Genomic DNA, 18971 nt, shown 5'->3' on the forward strand with positions numbered 1-18971 from the left:
CAAGCGGTCTTCATAAAAATCTGGGTTAACATTACCATTACAATGAGAGGGTTAAAAATTCTATACGCACACACATCTCGCAAACGCACACAATTACAAAGTTTTCGTGGTGAATTGAAAAGCTTCTAAAGACGCCCCAAATCAGTGAACGCTGCCGACGTCCATTAGCAGCCAGCCACAGCGCAGCAGGCAAGCGCCAACAACAAAAGCAGCGAGCAAGACAATGACAACAAAATAAAAGCTGCGCTCAAAATCAGACACCACACAGACACACATTTAAATCATTACAGCACAGGCAAAAAAAAACCAACAACACAAACAAAAAGAAACAAGTACGAAGCATAGCAAGCAAAAGAAAATGACAATTACAGCAACAACAGAAGCAGCGAGGCGGCAGACAGCATGCAAGAAAAAGTAATAAGAACACATGCAGAAGAAAACCAGAAAAACAGAACGACGAATGCGCCACATGCAACGAACAATAACAACGGCAACAACAAAAACCTGTACGCAAAAAGAAGAAACAGACATAAAGGGCTGCGCACGGGAGTTGGGGGAAAGCAGCGCCCACGGATGAAGCTTGTGCCGGCAGCGCCGCGCAGTTAAGCGCAAATCAATGACCTACGACATCAACAACAATGAGAGTAAACGCAGCGGCAGCGGCAGCGGCAGCTACAGAGAGAGCTGGAGTGAGAGCGAGAGCGTAGCATAGTGTTGAAAAGATGGCAAATGTTCGCTGCTGATGCTGACTGGGGCCCTGGCTGTGTCACACACACACACACGCATACATATACATAAGGCGAACGTGCTAAAAAGTGGAGTAACAACGATAGCAACAAAACAAAAGCTCACACACACACCGTCTACAAATTTAAGTCTGTGTTTTATGTTCGCTTTGCTCCTGCGGCTGCTGCTGCGGCTGCTGCTGCGGCTGCTGTCCTGGCATAATTGCAATAAATTTGTTTAGTATTTCGTATTGCGCGCAAAAGGAAGTTGTTGCGAAGAAAAAGGTAGCGTGCAGGCAACAATAACGAATAAAAGGGACAGAAATTAAAAGAGAGAAAATCAAGAAATGCGACGACTGAATACGCTTACGAGCAGACAAAATATATCAATAAATTCAAAATTTAATAAGAAATGCATAAATGTAGCAGAGCAGCGCAATGCGACGAGTGTATACCCTTACAGGAACTAATTCCAACAAACATTAAAAACTAACCTAAAAAGCAACAAATATTAGACAAATTTTCAATGTGCATGAAGAACGAACGTACATGCTTAAAGTACCTTAACGACAAGCCGCTTCTTCTTCTAAGGCAGAAACAACCTCAGCGAGTGAAATTCTTTAATTAAAATTGCTTCTTTTTTTTTATAAACATTTGAGACACAGCAACAACAACGCGACGAAGCAGCGAAACAGGAGGCGGTTGAGTTAGAAGTACAGGTAGAAAAAAAAACTGCAAGTGGAGCCAGCTAAGAGCTCATTAAGTCCATGTCGAGTATTAAATTCTTTTATTTATAAATGCGAGTGGTTTCTGAGTACTGCAAACGAATGCCTGCACAGAACCGCCTCACATGTGTGCGTGTGCGTTCGCCTGAGTGTGTGTGTGTGTGTGTGTGTGTGTGTGTGTGTGTAACGCTTATAAGGCAGAAAATTGCAACCGGAATGCATTTGTTAGCGGAACAGAACAGAGAACTATAAACAGACGGACAGAGGAATAGAGAGGCACGGAGGGGGGCTGCGAAAGAAGTGCGAGACAATCAAGAAGCCATCAGCAAAGCAAAGAGACAAAGCTTCAAAACGTGTCTCAAGATTAAAAACAACAGCCAGCTGGCTAGCAAGAAGCAGAAGCGAATTCGCAGAAGAGGCGAGAAGAGCCAAAACCTAAAATAACCAATACGGTAAAAAAAAAAATCATTGCTAAATTGATAAATCGACTTTCGAGGCTTATTAAAAGAACAATTTAGAAAGGCAAATGGAATGCAGCAAGAAAATCTTGAAGCCAGAATTTATGTTATGCCAAAAATGAAAATTGTTGATCAAGAACCCATCTTACGAATCAAATCTATGGCTACTAAATTGCCAAAAACTAAAGAATAGATTATTCTATAAAAACTATTCAAATAATTTATAGGTAGAAGTAGGGAGCGATTAAATGACAGACCCGCCCCCTTTTCTACTTCTATTTTTAGAAATTTTCAGAATAAAAATAATCGACAAGCTTTTGATTAACCAAAAAAACAAGTAAGAGGTTCTAGTCAGCATATGTATATATATTCTATTTTAGAAGCTTTATGTCAAGTTTGGTGACTCTAGCTCTTATTAATTACCAAAATTGACCAATATGGGGTTGGAGTGCTTCTTCCTGTTACATACATTTATATTTTACACAAATACAATATACCCTGTTTACCCATTTTTAATGGATTCAGGGTATAACAAGAGGTTCTAGTCGGGCGCTCCCGACTAGGGGATACGCTGAACCCTCTTCTTGCATATACATATTCTATTTTAGAAGCTACATATATGTCAAGTTTGGTGACTCTAGCTATTATTATTTACCAAGATTGCCAACAAAACAGGATGTCGATATCGATTTTTATCGATTGCTTGGAAACGGAGTAAGTTATCGATTATCATAAACAAACTCTATCTGCGCAGGCACTAGGAGCACCTACATCTAAAATTTCATTTTCTTATAGGTTCTGAGATCCTTGCGCTCATACATACGGACGGACAGACAGACAGACGGACATGGCTCGGCTATTGATGCTGATCAAGAATATATATACTTTATGGGGTCGGAGATGCTTCATTCTGTCTGTTACATACATTTGGATTTTGCACAAATACAATATACCCTTATACCTATCTTTAATGGGTTTTTTATACATAAACCTCACTTTCGACCGATCGTTCCTATGGTAGCTATATGATATAACATTCCAATGTGGATACGATTTTGTATATTTGTAGGGAGCATCTGAAAACTTATAAGTGCCGAGTTTTTGATAGAACAACTTAATTTTCCATCGATCGCTCCTATGGGAGCTATATATAAGAATATAGTGGTCCGATGTTAATAGGATTTTCCGTATACTTATAAATGGGAAACATATCAAAAGCAATAAACGATGAGTTTGGTCAAGCAACATTGATAGCTTGATATAATTTATAGCTGTAAATATTAAGCGATAAATTCGCAGAACCGACTCATTTTATGTGTTTATTTGAAGGACTTTTCAGGATTTCCATTACCTCAAAAAAAAAAAAACAAGCAAATAAGTATTTTATCCACATTTAATAAAAGGCTTCTTAATAAATCTTATCAAGTTAAAGCCCCTAACAAAAGCTAATAATATCCGAGCTTATATGCGAAATTGTCTCCAACTCCCCCTAAAAAGAGGCTAACACTCTCCTGCTAACTGCCCCTAAGCAAAACCGTTAACAAGTATTGCACAATAATCCTTAAGACATTCTTTCTGGCCCATCCTGCGTCTAGCCCGACAATAAATTCGTGTATGTGAAAAACAATTCATTCGGCACGTACACAACGAAAAAGGTATTTCACACATGGGCGAAAAAATGGAAAATATAAGGAAAATAGAAAAACCGAGCAATAACAATCATCAATTTTATGATATGTCTATGAGGCAAAACTTGAAAGGGCCGAAAACGAAGAAACAAACACAAATTCAGAAATGAAAAACATGTAGGAGAAAAACGAAAAACTTTGCAATTTACGGCTACAACATTTTTGGGGTGGGCTTTTCTTTCGGGGGACGGCGGAGGGGGACTGTATACAACTAACCATAAAAGCCAACGAAATTATTGATTAACCAAACACTCATGAACAAATTTTACGATACGAGCCCGAAATGGCCAAAACTAAAAGTGCAACTAACATAAAAGTAAACTGTGGAAATCTTTTTCTCCGCAGGCAAAAAGAGAAGTTGGTGAAAAACTTGGCTACAGAAAAAGAAGCGGTGAAAAAACTTTGAAGTCCAAATATTGAATTGTCCGTAAGATACTTTTGTTAAGGCTTGAAGTTTAGGTTTAGCCGTTGGCTGCGTTTAGTGTTCAGATTCCAGGTGGGATAATATTATATCACATAATATATATAACCTTGCGAACATTACCCGGCCTTGCCCGTGGAACGTTTTGAGCTACATATTTTAGATATTACCTTTACGCGCCCGTTGAAGGATGAAATTTACCCATCTTGATCTACAATTCTATTAAAAAAAATATATATATAGCAAGTGTTTGAATCAATGCATTCCGCTCATGTTAGTAAGACTTTCGTTTATAATTAACCTTTGCCAAACTCGGGCAAAATTTAAAACTTAGCCCAAAAAATTCTCAGTCAGACAGTCAGTCAATCAGTCAGACAGTCAGTCGGTCAGTCAATCAATCAGTCAGTTAGTCAATCAGACAGTTAGCCAGTCAATCACTTAGTCGGTCAGAACAATCAGTTTTAAACAGTCAGTCGGTCAGACAATCAGTCAATTAGTCACACAGTCGGTCAGTCAATCAGTCAGTCAGTTAATCAATCAGTTAGTTGGTCAGTCCGTCAGTCAGTAAGTCAGTCAGTCAATCAGTCAGTTAGTCAGTCAGTCGGTCAGTCAATCAAACAGTCAGTCATTCAATCCATCAGTCAACCAGTCGGTAAGACAATCAGTCAATCAATCAGTCAATCATCACTCAGTCGGTCAGAACTAACAGTTTTATTGAATAGTGAGGGCAGGGTTAAAACAGTCTAGAGCTTTATTTGTGGCCGGCTGCCCCCAATGTCAACAAAAACCAGAGAATGACATTTATAGAGAACCAGCTCGTTGTGCGATAACAAATATTATCTAATATGCACATCGAACAGAAAAATATACTTAACGCTAAAAAAAACTGAATATTGAGGACTTATCACAGGGACTATCAACAGGAATTGGATTTGATTAAAATAATATTTATTTTACAGTGTTCTTTAGTCCCACAATTTGATAAATATGGTTTGGCTAAAGTTAGGCTAGGTCTAGCTGTCAGGCTAAAAGAAACATCATGAACTTGAAAATTCGAACCGGTTCATATGGCTTCAAATTCGAAACACGTTTTGTATTATCTGTGCCTATGTTTCATATTCATAGTAGTTAAATATTTCACACACAATTGACCCAAATGCTAGACCTAGCACATTTTAATCATCATCAATCAAAATTGATGATATCAACAGAAGTGGGAAAACAAATCAAATTGATTAGCTCCAATTGGAAGCTTATCTAAGCGCTTGTTAGTTAACATGGATGTGTATATAAACAAGAAATTATACGGCGTCAACCGAGTCAAAGCCTTCTTTGCGATGCTTTTAACTTTGACAGTTTGAACCAGCGTACTCACCCTCCAGGGTGCGACGCTTAAGCAACTAAGCCACACAGGCTTATGACGTCACATTTGCTGACTTATTTTCATAAAAACATTGACCAACATTTTCACATAGTCGAAGCTCAAAGCTTTTTCCTACGGAAAGCTGATCGTCCAGACTCTTTTAAATATATATATATATATATATATATATATATATATATATATATATAAACATATGTATGTATATTCGCCCGATTCGTCTACTCACCGCTGCATTCCGATTGGCGGCGGCGACGGCTGCTGCCGCCGAGTTGTTCATATACTGATTCTGCGGCGGCATCAGAGCTGCGCCCATGGCCGCAGCGGCGGCAGCAGCGGCAGCGGCATGCGGCTGCCCGCCCATATAGACGAAATCCTGTGGACCACCGGGCGGACCCAGCGGCGGTGGCGGCGGCTTCGGCATGCCGCCATTCATGCCCGGATGCAGTGCGCTACCGCCATGATGATCGTACATGCTGCCGCTAGCAGCCGACTGGGCGTAGGGCGGCATATGGCCCATGGTGGCGCCAGCGGCAACGGCAGCGGCCACCTGGTTGTTCATCACATGGCTGAGCAGATTCGAATTGTATTGATGCTGACCGAGATGTGCCTGGCCGGGTTGTTGGCCCTGTTGTTGTTGTTGTTGCTGTTGCTGCTGCTGCTGCTGTTGTTGTTGTTGCTGCTGCTGTTGCTGCTGCTGCTGTTGTTGTTGTTGTAGCTGCTGGCCGGGATGCGGCTGACCCAGACCGCCTAGTCCATTGCCATTGCCCAGCCCATTGCCGCCGCCCATAAGATGATGCGGCGGTCCCTGCGCATTTTGTTGTTGTTGCTGCTGTTGTTGCTGTTGTTGTTGTTGCTGTTGGGCTGCAACTGCGGCGGCCGCCTGCGACATCATGTGATTGTGCTTGGCCACGGCGGCCGCCTGTTGCATGGCAGCCATATTGGCCGCTGCGGCCGCCATCGATGGATGATGCAATCCCCCGCCGTTGGTGCCGCTGCCGGCGCCCATGCCGCCCAGCCCGCTGCCTGCACCCATGCCAATGGTGCCTATGGCTCCTGGGCCGCCGTTGTTGCCGCCGGGCGCGGCATTCGCCGGATTCATGGGTGGATTGTATTTCCATTTATCCGGATTCTGAAAGTGACATAAAGATACATATATATATATATAAAAATATGTAGTCCGTTTATCCTTGAAATGACTAAAAATAGAACAAAATGTCGCTTGCACGCTGCCAAGTTGGTTGCTGTTTATGCAACCTTTTGGCAGCGCCTGGAAGTGAGCTCCCCATGAACACCCAAACCCAAAGCCCCCCCCTCCCAAGACCGACCATCGTCACAAGTTGGCCTTAATAAAACTGAATAACCTCCAGACAGAGCAACAAATTCACAGCTCGTACTTCTCTTACATTTATTTGGCATTTGCCATGGAAAAAGTATCACAACGGAAGTCAAAGTGGTAGCAAAAAGAGGCAATCGCGACTTGTAGTTACCCTATACGATACGTCGAAAATATAACTTCAATAGGATAAAAATAGAGACTATGCAAAAATTTAACTTTACTTGAGCTCTTTTTTAGCTACTTTTGATTATATTCTTGCCTGATTTAGCTTTAAATTTGGCATCCGAATGATCACAAATTTCTACAATTTCTTCAATAAAATATTTGTTTCTACCAACTAAAATAATAGTTCTGTTTTAAAGTTAGCGTGACGAACTTTTCCTGAATAATTTACTCGAATTTCGGTTGTCAATTTTTGCAAACTCTGCCCCCAAAAGCAAATATCAACTATAATTCTACACATAAGCCACTTTAATGTTACGCATCAACATATACACCCACTGCACAACCTTGGCTACAGGGTATATTCAGCAAAAGAGGCTGCAAGGAAAGCAGCAAAATCTAAAAAAAACAGAGGCTCCAGGCAGCGGAAGCTGCTGCAGAAAAGAATGCGATGAAGAATGGGCACACAGCAAAAAATTCTTTAAACTGCTTTTAAAAAAAAAAAAACAAAGAAATATATATATGAAATTCTGATTTAAAAATTCTGAAAAATGTTGGAACCGTTGCGCGTTTAAAAGTATTTGTGCGAGAATGTTTTAAATGAAAACAAAATTGTTGCAAGAGCTTAAAACAAAAGTAAACAAATCAAATTTAGTTTATCGGCCCTTAAATCTCGTTAAAGGGAACATGGAACTCAATTCATTTTCTTTTCAGTTTTGAAGTGTTCAAACGTATGCTCATTTTTAACGGAGACAATATTATCTTTTTATGATATATTTCACATTTAAGAATTTCAGTTAACTTATTTGTTGGACTTTCTGAAAGTTTTATATTCTAATAGCATAATTCTACTGCGAATTACAAATTTGTTGTCTGAACGTTTTTCCACAAAATTTTAAAATTTTAACTGTGGGATACACAGTTTTTAACATTTAAAGATGACCAAATCCAGCAAAGAGTCCATTAAATACAGCCCCTATTTGACAATTCGATGATTTAATATGTAAATCAAATCAATCCGTTGAGCTGTTTATTTAAAGAAGCGGTATTTTTGACAACAACTATCGCAGAATGTTGTGAATGTAACTTATTTGGAGCATAGTAAAATCAGGCTATAAAATGTTTAATTGCGATTAACAAATAATCTTTTTTTTTACATATCTGCCAGTTTTATATCTGAAACTACTAAACTACTAAAGAAACACCTTCTAGCTTTGAGAATAGTGTGAATAACGGCTGAGACTCTCTGTTTGCGCAAATTAATCGATAACTTTTTGACAAGACTATGCAACACTGGCGATCAGCTGCTCCAGAGGCGGCTCAAATCTATTTGCATATGTATTATATACATAATGGAGACATCTAAGTGACCAAAACAAGAAGCTCAACAACAAATAATGCCAGAGAGCAAAACCTACCCCTCCGCCCTAATCCGACCCCACCCTACTCCATGCAACTGTCCTATGGCTTTGCTTTTGCTTTGGCGCCGAGCCAAATCTAACATGTTTGTACATGACTATACATGCTTATATACATATATATGTGTACACATATGTACATACATAGATAAATAGTTCTTTCTGTTTATATACTCACATCGATGCCGTGCTCGTCGCCGCATGCCCATCGCGTCTGTTGCTGCTTTTGGGCAAAGTGCGCCGCATATTCGGCGGCTGCGGCGTCTTGCAAGGTGGAGCCAACGGGTCCGACGCCGACGCCAGCGCCTCCACCGGGCGAGGGGCGCTGTTGAAAAACGAAGCCAACGGCAGCAGCGGCTGCCGCAGCGCTCGCTGCGTCCACGTCCTGCGAATTGGAGCCGCGTGTGCCGCCTACGACGATTGCGTCGCTGCCAACGCCGACGCCGCCGCGTCCGTTGCGATCATCATTGCCGCCCAGAAACTTCATGTGTTGTAACTGTTGTTGTTGCTGCTGTTGCTGCTGCTGTTGCTGTTGTTGTTGCAGATGCTGAAAGTATGGTGAGGGCAGCGGCGGCAGTTGGGGCTGCCCGTAATGCTGCTGCTGCTGCTGCTGCTGCTGTTGATGATACGGCCCCTGCTGCTGCTGCTGCGGCTGCGGCTGGAGATGATGCTGCGGCGATGGCGACGTGGTGGGCACTACCGTCGATATCGAAATTGTGGGCGCGCTTAACAGCTCAATTTTGGCGGCTGTTTGCTGCACGCTCAGCTGACGACTTGTCGCGTATTGCAAAAACAAACAAAAACCAAATAAAATTTAAAAAAAAAAAAAAAACAAAAACGTACAAAAAATTTGACGGAACGAGAACAACAGTTTAAAAGCAACTGGACGACGTTTCGTTGCGGCTACAATTTAAAAAAATTGCAAACACGTCGCGTGCACAGTGGGGCGAGAGCTATGCAAATGACACATTAAGGGGGTACCGTTAATTCAATTTCTCGTGTTTTTTGTTTGTTTTTTTTTTTTGTTTTCTCGTCGTTGTTGTTGTTGTTGTTGTTGTTTTATACATGCATAGAAAACCACACTTTGCTCTTTCTTAATATTAAATATTAATTTACAGTGATTTGAGATATTTAATTACATTTATCGTTTGTATTTGTTTACACTCGAAAAAAAACTTGCACGTTTGGTTTGGTTTGGTTTTTTTTTTTTTTACAAAAATGTACACTATTTAACACAAATTATGAATAATACTTTACACAGTGGTACCAAACAAATTAACTTTTTTCTTTGTAATGCATTCAATATATACGTATGAGAACTGGTTAAAAAATTACAAATTTCATATATATTATTTTTTACAGATCGATTGAAATTTTTTGTTGTTGATTTTATGTTTGAAGTTGTTGTTGTTGGGGTTGTTTGAATTTGAATTATAATTAGGATGATTTTAATTTACACGGCGTTTTAATGATGAAAATATACACAAACTGCAAAGAGAAAGTACATAAAAGAGTATTATTACATATTTTATAATAAAGCATGTTAAAAAATTCCATTAGGCATCGATAATTAAGCATTTTATCGATATATTCAATTCAATACATTTTCAATTAGATAAGAACCACTGTGCCTACTTTGAGCTGGTCATGGTAGAGAAACCAAGATAACGTAAGGGACGGGGCAGACAGATAACCAGCTCAAGAATATGTTTAACAAAAGCTTCAAAATTTTAAATGAGCCTCTGCCGCGTTACGAAAACAATAACAAAGCAGAAAACGTGCAAGACGAAGAAGAGAGAAACAGGAGCAATAGTCGAAGCTAAAGCCGAATATCGGCAGCAATTGCAAAGAACAACGCGGCGGCGACGCTGAATCATGCGCTGCGAAAAGTACGAAAAAGAAAACGACAGCAGCCGAAGGGGGCAGGCTAAAGGAAAAACATATAAATTAACATATACACACAGCAACAAGAAGAAGACGACGAAGAAGAAGAAGAACAACAACAACGGAACGGAACGAAGGCGAAGTGAACGGCAGCCGGCAACAGCGGCCGCAACGTTTTGAGGTTAAGTTACAAAATATGTAAGCAATCGGCCCGTCCGTCGTCTGTTTCTCTGTTGTTTATATGCGCGCGAGCAGGCAAATCCAGCGACAGTTTGCCCACACCCTATTCCCCTCCCACCAACAGCCAAAGAGAGCACCCAGAGCAAAGGCAAAAGACAAGTGCAGCGTGCGAAACCGCAGCGCCCAGCGGGGGCCTCACTCACACACACACACACACACACACACACACGCGCGCGAGCAGTCGATACAAAAACAAACATAAAGATAAACGCCAAAAAGAGACATGTGAAAAACAAAAGCACGAGAACAAACAGCATAAAAAGGAGCCCGAAGCGAACGATGCGCAAAGCAACTATAAGGGGGGTGTGGCAAGCGCAGCCGTGAATATTTATTAAATACGTAAGAATGTACAACAAATGAAAAACAAAGTTGTTTAATTCATTTAAATACGTACTTAACAAAATTTCGTAGTCAATTTGTTTATTTATGCGTCGGCGGCGACAGCGGCGCTCTTATTGGGAAAATTATTGTATACAAATGCAGGGGACACGGCGAGAGAGCAAGAGCGCAACGTGCAGTACAAGAGCGTAAGCGAAATAAAATATTTTAAACACTGCCGTGCAAATGTAAAGAAGAAGCAAATGGCTGCCGCTGACAAGGAAGAAAATGAAACAAGGCACGGGCGGATAATGGACGAACGGACAGACGACGACGACAAACTCACTCACACACACGGACGCACGCACGCACACAAACAAGAAGGTTCTGGGCATTTTGCGAACCAATCGGAAAAATAATTTTTTTTTACAGGCAGTTTTAAAAAAATGTAGTGCAAAACCAAAGGGAAACACACGCATAAAAGGAAGCATTTAATTGATTTTTACCTTTTATTTTAAGCAGCGACGCACGCGACTAGCGTGTTCGCTCAGAACTTACAATTATTTCTTTTTTGAGTTTTTGCGACTATTTATACATGTTTATATGTACATATATGTGTGTACATATGTATAAATCGGCCGTGTGCGTCTAAATATGAGTGTGTTTGTGCAGCCGATGCTCGTCTGGATTTACATATGTATATAAGACACACACACACACACACACACGTATATATACACATGTGTTTGTATATATAACAAATTTTTGCAGCCGCCGCCGCAGTCGCAGCAAGAAGGAAACGACGATGACAATGTAAAAAAGAGGCAGGCGAGCAAAAATGTCTCGAAACGAAAAATTGAATATGTATAGAATTGAATATTTCTATATAGTATAGTTTTCTTTTTTTTTTCGGCACTTACACATGCACTTAATGACTTGGTAAACACGCGCGAAATGCCCTCAGCTTGCTTATCTTATTAGTTTTGCGTGGTTTTTGTGTTTAATTTAAATTATTTAAATTACAATTATTTACACAGGATGAAGAAGAATACGGCTAAGAATTCTTCGACGTCGTCGTCGCGAGAACGATAATAAAGCGAATGCGAATGCAAAGACACAGCGCCAGCGTCGAAAACACACAAAACCAGCAGGAGATTGCGCTCAGAGCGACAGACATAAAGAGAGAACGCGGCAGAGAGAGCATGTGCCGCAAAAAAGTGTGACCAAATTTTGTCAATGTTGAAAATGGCAAAACAAATTCTATTAACAAGAATATTAGCAGCTTAACAGAGACTGCAGCTGCAATACTGTTGATATATTAAACATAAAAAAACATTGCTGCTTTACATTTTTTCTATATGAGCGACCGACAACTTAAGATACCGATAGGCCGGACTGCATGCACGCACTATATATTTTTCGTCAAATGATTTAAATTGTTTAAGCGCGCGCTGCCGCACGCATCCCGATAAACAGAGACGAGGTAGCAACAACAAGAGCAATTGAACAGCTGCTCGAGTACAAGTGCACAATGCCTGCAGGGTTGCCACAATTTAGTAAATTTGCGAAATTACATTTAGCTAAATTTATCAATAAAAATTGGCACATGTAGTTCAAATGAAAAACTTTTTCAAGCATCAACTGTCGAAGTTATTCAATAGATGCGTAACTCGCAAAAAAAACGCAAGTCAAACACGCACACATCACACACACACACACACACACACACACACATACGCATTTGCGTGCACACGAGCCTATTTGTAAATTAATTACATTTGCTGTGCCTGGACCATTTTAATAGATTCATTAAAGCATGTTTACATAAAACAAACATTTTAATCGATTTGGAGCGCGTATAAAATTTGATTAGATGCAAATACACACACACACACACACACGCGTTAACACACTCATACACAAAATGCTGCAGCCGCCGTTTGCCTGTGTATTTGTTTTGTTTTTGTTAGCGGCATTTTTTTTATCAATTCTGCGGCATTTTTTCTGCTGCTCGCGCATTAAAACAAAACAAACATTATGCGGAAATGTGTGCATGCATTTTGAAAACTCTTTGATTATCCTATGTTAGCTGTTTGGTGCTTTTTTTTTATTTGGCTTGTTTGCAAATTAACGCAAAACCGAATATGGGAAGCCGCACGCAGAGTCAGCCAGAATGTTTTGCGTTTTGCACGCGTACAACTTTAACACACGGTGCTTAAGTAACTTAATTAATATTATATTAGATATGTGTGCCTCACGTAGGTATTAAATATTATTCACCTTAGCTTATTTGAAAAATTTACAGATGTATGTATTACAAACACGCTGTTCTTACAAACGATTTACACTGACTACAAATTTGCAGTCGATAGACAGTCTGTATCGATAGAATGCGAATGCGATAGATTCTTATTTGCGGCTTTCCTGCAACCTCCAGCTGTTTTATTTTTGTGGGCAAATTTAACAGCAATGCCAATCTATCGACTATTTATGTTAACCAATAATCGACATATGCCACGACTGTTAATGCAAAGCGCGGTACTATTTAAATAATTGGCAAGCGGGCTCTTAGAAAAACGTTGTGTTTATCATCTATTTCTTTATTTTTATATATTGAATAAAATGAATTATTTCCACTTGTGTTTCCACAAGCCACTACAATTATATTTAATGTATTTCTATTATGTATTTAAGCCAAAATGAAACAAAATTTGAAATCAATTTTATATAGTAATGGAATAAGATGAAATATTTTCTTTTTTTGGAATTATATATAAGTTTGAGGGTGCGAGGGACTGAGGGGGGGGGGGGGGGTGAATTTAACATAAAAAAACATGACAAAATGTGATTTGTTTGATTTTTTTTTCATTTTTGGGAAAATTGATTGATCTTGATCGAATAACTACCTCCTAGAGTACTCCAGATGTGGTTAATGGGTACAAGGTTGTCTGTTCTTAGGGTTTCCTCTTGCTATTTGCTTTGTTTTTATGTCCAATTAAATGTGTTGTTGCTTAAATACTACTAAAATTAGGCGCCAGCCCAGGATGGCTCATCGGAGATGCACTCAACGGATCCATCATTATCGTTGGCGGTATCTCCATCGCCATTCTCTGGCGAATCGGATTCCTTGCGTTCCGATTTTGAATCCTTGATGCCCGTCTGCTGCTTCGCTGGCTCATCGGATTCATCATCGCCGCCGTCGTCATTGGCTCCGTCATTGTCGTCGTCAGCATCGCCACTTAGACTGTCGTCGCCATTCAAATCCGTTGTTTTGGCTGACTTTGGGCGTCCGCGTTTGCCCGATATAGTTCGTCCATGCTTTTTGGGAACATTCCCGTTGGACTCGTCACCAGCCACATCGCCAGTTGAATCCTGATCGTCGCCATCGTCATCCGCCTGATTGGTGGGCGACTTCTTGAACTTGGGCCGACCGCGCGGCTTGCCCGATGAGCTCTGATTACCCGCCAATGAGGGACGTCCGCGTTTCTTTGGCGTGGTCGTAGCTGCAGCCACTGCCGTCGATTCCTCGGCATCAACAGGTTCCACATCATCCTCATCGGAATCATCGTCCGGCTGCTGTGACTGGTCATCATCGTCATCGGCAGCGGACTTGACGAGTGCGGCTTGGGCCTTTGGGCGTCCACGTGGTCTACCAGATGGCACATACGCGGCCGGCTTGTTCGACAGTGGCGGGCGTCCACGTTTCTTGGGCACAGTGGGTGCATCATCGCTATTTGATTCGGCGGCAGCGGCCGACGCGGAACGCTTTCCGCTACCAGCCGATGCATTCTTCTTGGGGCGTCCAGGACCGCGTCCGGTGCGCACAATGTTCAAGTTGACGGCTCCAGTGGATGGACGACCCACTGGACGTGGCTCCTCATCGTCATCATCGAATTCTGTGTGAGAGTACAAAGGTAATTTATATATAGAAATATGCAGTTCATCACATCCAGTGCAAACTGTACTAGCCACACTGACCATCTTCATCTTCACTGGGCTTATGCTTTTGGGGTCGTCCCAGCTTGCGGCGCTTGGAGGCCGAAGATGGCGACTTTTGGTGCTTCACCGGCGGCTTCTCATCGGTCGAGGAATCCATGTCGTCGTCATCGTTGCCGCTGTTCTCCTGCACTTGTACAGGTGGGCCACTTTTGCGCGGACGACCGCGTGCCTTGACCTTTAATGACGGCATGGCCAGATCGCCGTTGGCCTCGCCCAGCTCATCCTGGTCGAGATCCTCGTTATCGCTGTTTTGCGCAGCGGCTGCGGACTTTGGCGGCCTGCCACGCCCACTACCCTTGACCTTGGGCGGACGACCGCGCTTTTTGGGTATTGTTGGAATGTTGCTATCGCCGGGACTGCCCGGCGCTGCAGCTGCAGCGCCCGTCGCCAACTTTGATGGGCGTCCGCGCTTTTTGGCCACCGCAGTATCCTCCATTTTTTCGTTAATTTTTTTATTCTATGCGCGCGCTTTTTCAGAAAGCTGCGTCGTCGGCTTCAGATCTGGATGCACACACAATTCTTGCCTCAAATAATTTGTGCGTACTTCGTATTCGCCGTTTCGGTGTTTCCTTTTGCGCTTGCCTTCTTATTTTTGTGTGCTCAACTTGCGATTTGCGCTGCGTCAAAATACAAAAAAAAAAATATTTATTTCGGGTTGCAAAATATATTTATTACCGCGGATTCAACGTTTCTTGGCACGTGTATTATTTTGTTCACAATTCGCATAAATTCTGCATTTTTTTTCACACATTTAATTACTTATTGCAAATGGCAGGCACGCTTAGAAAATCCCTCCGAAAATGAAAAACGGCTACGGCGTCTTTTTGCTACTCACTATCTGTACCTTCTTCGTCGCAGCGTCGGGGCACGGTCTATCGATAGGCACACACACACACACTGACAGAGACACACACACTGACATATACACTGATATCGGCTGAGAAAAAGCTGGTGAAAATTTTATTGTTTTTTGTATTGTAAATTTAAAAACGTTGCTCTCGCTGCGCTGAATTTACTTTTGTTAAAATCCACAGCTTTTAATACGGCACGTAAGGAAAGCAAGGCAGAATTGATTTCAATTTTATGCCGGCCGGCACAACTTAATATTAACGCAGTTGGCGTTGCCAACTTGTTTGGCATTTGTTATCGATTGTTTCTAAACAGCAGCGCGCGCGCTTTAATTTGATTTAAATTCATTGTGAATCGAATAAACACAATTTGAATACATCGCCATGACAACTCAAAGTAAAGAAGTTTCTAGAAAATAGTCGAAACTTATTGAAAATGGGCTAAGAGAGAAAGAAATATCTCCGACCCCATAAAATACACACATATATAAATATTTTTGTATATATCTTCATCAAGATAAAGAGTTAGGTCTTGTCGCGATTTCATAAAATTTGTTTGGTTTTCTTAATACGCCAAATTTGTATGTTCTCTAGTTATTATAATTGTACATTGATAACTAAACAATTAACATTAAAAATTAACAACTTCTACCTATTTAAATATTCCCCAGCGGCTACGCCCAAATTCCAGCCATTTCCATGCGAATGACCTTTCCGGCTCGAGCTTTTCATTCACTTTTAAATACAAAGAAAATCTGAGCGAAAATTACATATTGAACCCTTTCCAAGCAAAGGAAATTCAAAGACAATTGAGTTTCTTCTTTTGAAAATAATAAATTAATGTTTTATTCTATAATTTGTTGCTAACTTAGGAATAGTTTAACAATTAATTCTCTTAACTAGTGAGTGTTTGGCATAAAATGAGATATCTCAACCAAAAACCTTGATCAGTCGGAGGAACATAAAGCTTCAACTAAATACTAGAATGCTGGGGAATGCAATTTAATCGACTTCCTCCACGGTGGGTCCTTGGTAGCCACCGGCACCACCAAAGCCGCCCGCCTGCTGACCACAGTTGGCGTTTCCTTGAGGCTGTCCCTGCTGGTGGAGCTTGGTCATGATGGGAGAGCAGTGCTGGGTGAGCTCTTTTAGTTTGTACTCGAACTCCTCCTTGTCGGCTGTGGTGTTGGCGTCGAGCCACTTGACGGTCTCGCTGCACTTGTCCAGCACGGAGGACTTATCGCTGTCACTCAGCTTGTCAGGACTGGCCTGCTCCACGGCCTGCTTGACGCCGAAGACGTAGCTCTCGAGGCTGTTGCGAGCCGTGATGCGCTCTCGGTGCTTCTCATCCTCGTCCGCGTAGCGCTCGGCCTCGTTCACCATGCGGTCGATCTCTGCCTGCGAGAGGCGGCCCTTGTCGTTCTTGATGGTAATGTTCTTGGCCTTGCCGGTGCTCATCTCCTTGGCCGTCACGTTCAGGATACCATTGGCGTCCATGTCGAAGGTGACCTCGATTTGGGGCACGCCACGCGGTGCCGGCGGTATGCCAGACAAATCGAACGTGCCCAGCGAATTGTTGTGCTGCGTGAGGGCGCGCTCGCCCTCGTACACCTGAATGGAGACGCCCGGCTGGTTGTCAGAGTACGTTGAGAAGGTCTTCGTCTGCTTGCACGGGATCCGGGAGTTGCGTTCAATCAGCTTGGTCATGACGCCGCCGGCAGTCTCGATGCCCAACGAAAGGGGCGCAACGTCCACCAGGAGCACGTCCTGGATCTTGCCGCTCTGGTCGCCGCTAAGTATGGCTGCTTGGACTGCGGCGCCATAGGCCACCGCCTCGTCGGGATTGATGGAAAGGTTGAGGCTCTTGCCGCCGAAGAACTGCTGAAGCAGGCTCTGCACCTTGGGAATGCGTGTCGAGCCACCGACGAGCACAATATCGTGGATCTGCTGCTTGTCCATCTTGGCATCGTTGAGCGCCTTCTCCACTGGCGCCAGTGTGTTGCGGAACAGATCGGCGCACAGCTCCTCGAACCGGGCACGGCTCACCTTCGTGTAGAAGTCGTGGCCCTCGAACAGCGCGTCCACCTCAATGGTAGCTTCTGTGCTCGACGAGAGCGTGCGCTTGGCTCGCTCCGCCGCAGTGCGCAGGCGGCGCAGGGCGCGAGGATTGGAGCGCAGATCCTTCTTGTACTTGCGCTTAAACTCCTCCGCCAGATGGGTTACCAGTCTGTTGTCAAAGTCCTCGCCGCCCAAATGTGTGTCTCCAGCCGTTGACCGCACCTCGAACAGTGAGCCCTCGTCGATGGTTAGAATGGAGACATCAAAGGTGCCGCCGCCCAGATCGAAGATCAAAACATTGCGTTCGCCCTTCAGATTCTTGTCCAGGCCATAGGCCAGTGCCGCCGCCGTCGGCTCGTTGATGATCCTCAGCACGTTCAGTCCGGCTATGTGGCCGGCATCTTTGGTAGCCTGGCGCTGCGAGTCGTTGAAATAGGCGGGCACTGTGATGACCGCGTCTGTGATGCTCTGGCCCAGGTACGCCTCCGCCGTTTCCTTCATCTTCACCAGCACCATCGAGCTAATCTCCTCGGGCGCAAAACGCTTCTGCTCCCCCTTAAACTCGACGCCAATCTTGGGCTTGCCTCCGTCGCTGACCACCTTGAAGGGCCAGTGCTTGATGTCCTCCGCTATCTTCGGATCATCGTACCTGCGACCAATCAGACGCTTCGCATCGAATACTGTGTTCTTGGGGTTCATCGCCACCTGGTTCTTGGCCGCGTCGCCAATGAGACGCTCCGAATCTGTGAAAGCCACATAGCTGGGTGTCGTCCTATTGCCCTGGTCATTGGCAATTATCTCCACCTTGCCATGCTGATAGACACCCACGCACGTGTACGTGGTGCCCAAATCAATACCAATGGCTGGCATTCTCTGTTCTGTGTGTTCTCCTTGATTCTTCGCTTGATATAAATTGCGTTTACTTGTTTTTCTTGTGCAAATCTCTTCCTTCTTGTTGTTCAAACGGTTATTTTCACTTGAATTTTACTTATTCTTCAGTTAAAATTCTTTTAAATCGTTTAGTTTGTGTTTTTAGCTTGTTCAGCTAGTCGCTTGTTTTGGTTTGTGATGTTATCACGTCGCTTGCTTGAATTCAATTGTGGCGAAGAGAAAATTTCAGCCGTATTTATACCCCGGCGCTCTCTTTTCGAAATTTCTCGACGCTCTCTTCTCGAAACGCGTCGAACGACGCGTACATTCGATGCGTTTGCTTATGTGTTAGAGGGAGAGGGAACAGCTCGAATATGCTTCGATTTTTCTAGAGCCAACCTTCTTTTGTTACTGTGTTGCCGATAGAGCGAGAGGGA

At 42.8% G+C, this 18971-nt stretch overlaps 3 protein-coding genes and 1 long non-coding RNA gene across 10 annotated transcripts in view; 1 reads left to right on the forward strand and 3 right to left on the reverse strand.

The window, feature by feature from the left end:
- The window catches only part of pum (pumilio), a 231356-nt gene extending 218226 nt beyond the window's left edge, over positions 1-13130 (reverse strand). For 5 of the 6 annotated variants that reach the window (XM_032433662.2, XM_070207247.1, XM_070207244.1 and 2 more), the window contains exons 1-3: positions 11680-11819; positions 8496-9805; positions 5628-6530 (exon numbers count right to left, since the gene is read on the reverse strand). In XM_032433662.2, the coding sequence (XP_032289553.1) occupies positions 5628-6530; positions 8496-8804 (1212 nt within the window). In that variant the 5' untranslated portion in view covers positions 8805-9805; positions 11680-11819. Of the gene's footprint in view, positions 1-5627; positions 6531-8495; positions 9806-11679; positions 11820-13039 lie in introns of those variants that run through there. The other variant, XM_070207245.1, reaches the window with a different exon arrangement.
- Positions 11591-12096, forward strand: LOC116650302 (uncharacterized). The gene is made up of 2 exons (XR_004303281.2): positions 11591-11698; positions 11797-12096. It is a non-coding gene; the product is annotated as an uncharacterized lncRNA (long non-coding RNA).
- Positions 13131-13343: 213 nt separating the features above from the next.
- D1 (D1 chromosomal protein) lies at positions 13344-15667 on the reverse strand. 2 transcript variants are annotated; one of them, XM_002056617.4, is made up of 3 exons: positions 15518-15667; positions 14738-15375; positions 13344-14655 (listed from the first exon to the last, which is right to left on the reverse strand). In XM_002056617.4, exons 2-3 carry the CDS (start codon positions 15192-15194, stop codon positions 13787-13789), a joined length of 1326 nt encoding a protein of 441 aa, XP_002056653.1. In that variant the 5' UTR covers positions 15195-15375; positions 15518-15667; the 3' UTR covers positions 13344-13786. The 2 variants fall into 2 exon arrangements, with proteins under 2 accessions (XP_002056653.1, XP_070063351.1); XM_070207250.1 differs by having other exon boundaries at positions 15434-15585.
- Positions 15668-16420: 753 nt separating this feature from the next.
- On the reverse strand, positions 16421-18770 carry LOC6632683 (major heat shock 70 kDa protein Ba). The gene has a single exon (XM_002056618.4). It carries the CDS (start codon positions 18532-18534, stop codon positions 16609-16611), a length of 1926 nt encoding a protein of 641 aa, XP_002056654.2. The 5' UTR covers positions 18535-18770; the 3' UTR covers positions 16421-16608.
- Between the last annotated feature and the right edge of the window lie 201 nt (positions 18771-18971).

This window comes from Drosophila virilis, chromosome 2 (genome assembly GCF_030788295.1).
Source record: "Drosophila virilis strain 15010-1051.87 chromosome 2, Dvir_AGI_RSII-ME, whole genome shotgun sequence".
In the NCBI taxonomy this organism is placed as follows: Eukaryota; Metazoa; Arthropoda; class Insecta; order Diptera; family Drosophilidae; genus Drosophila; species Drosophila virilis.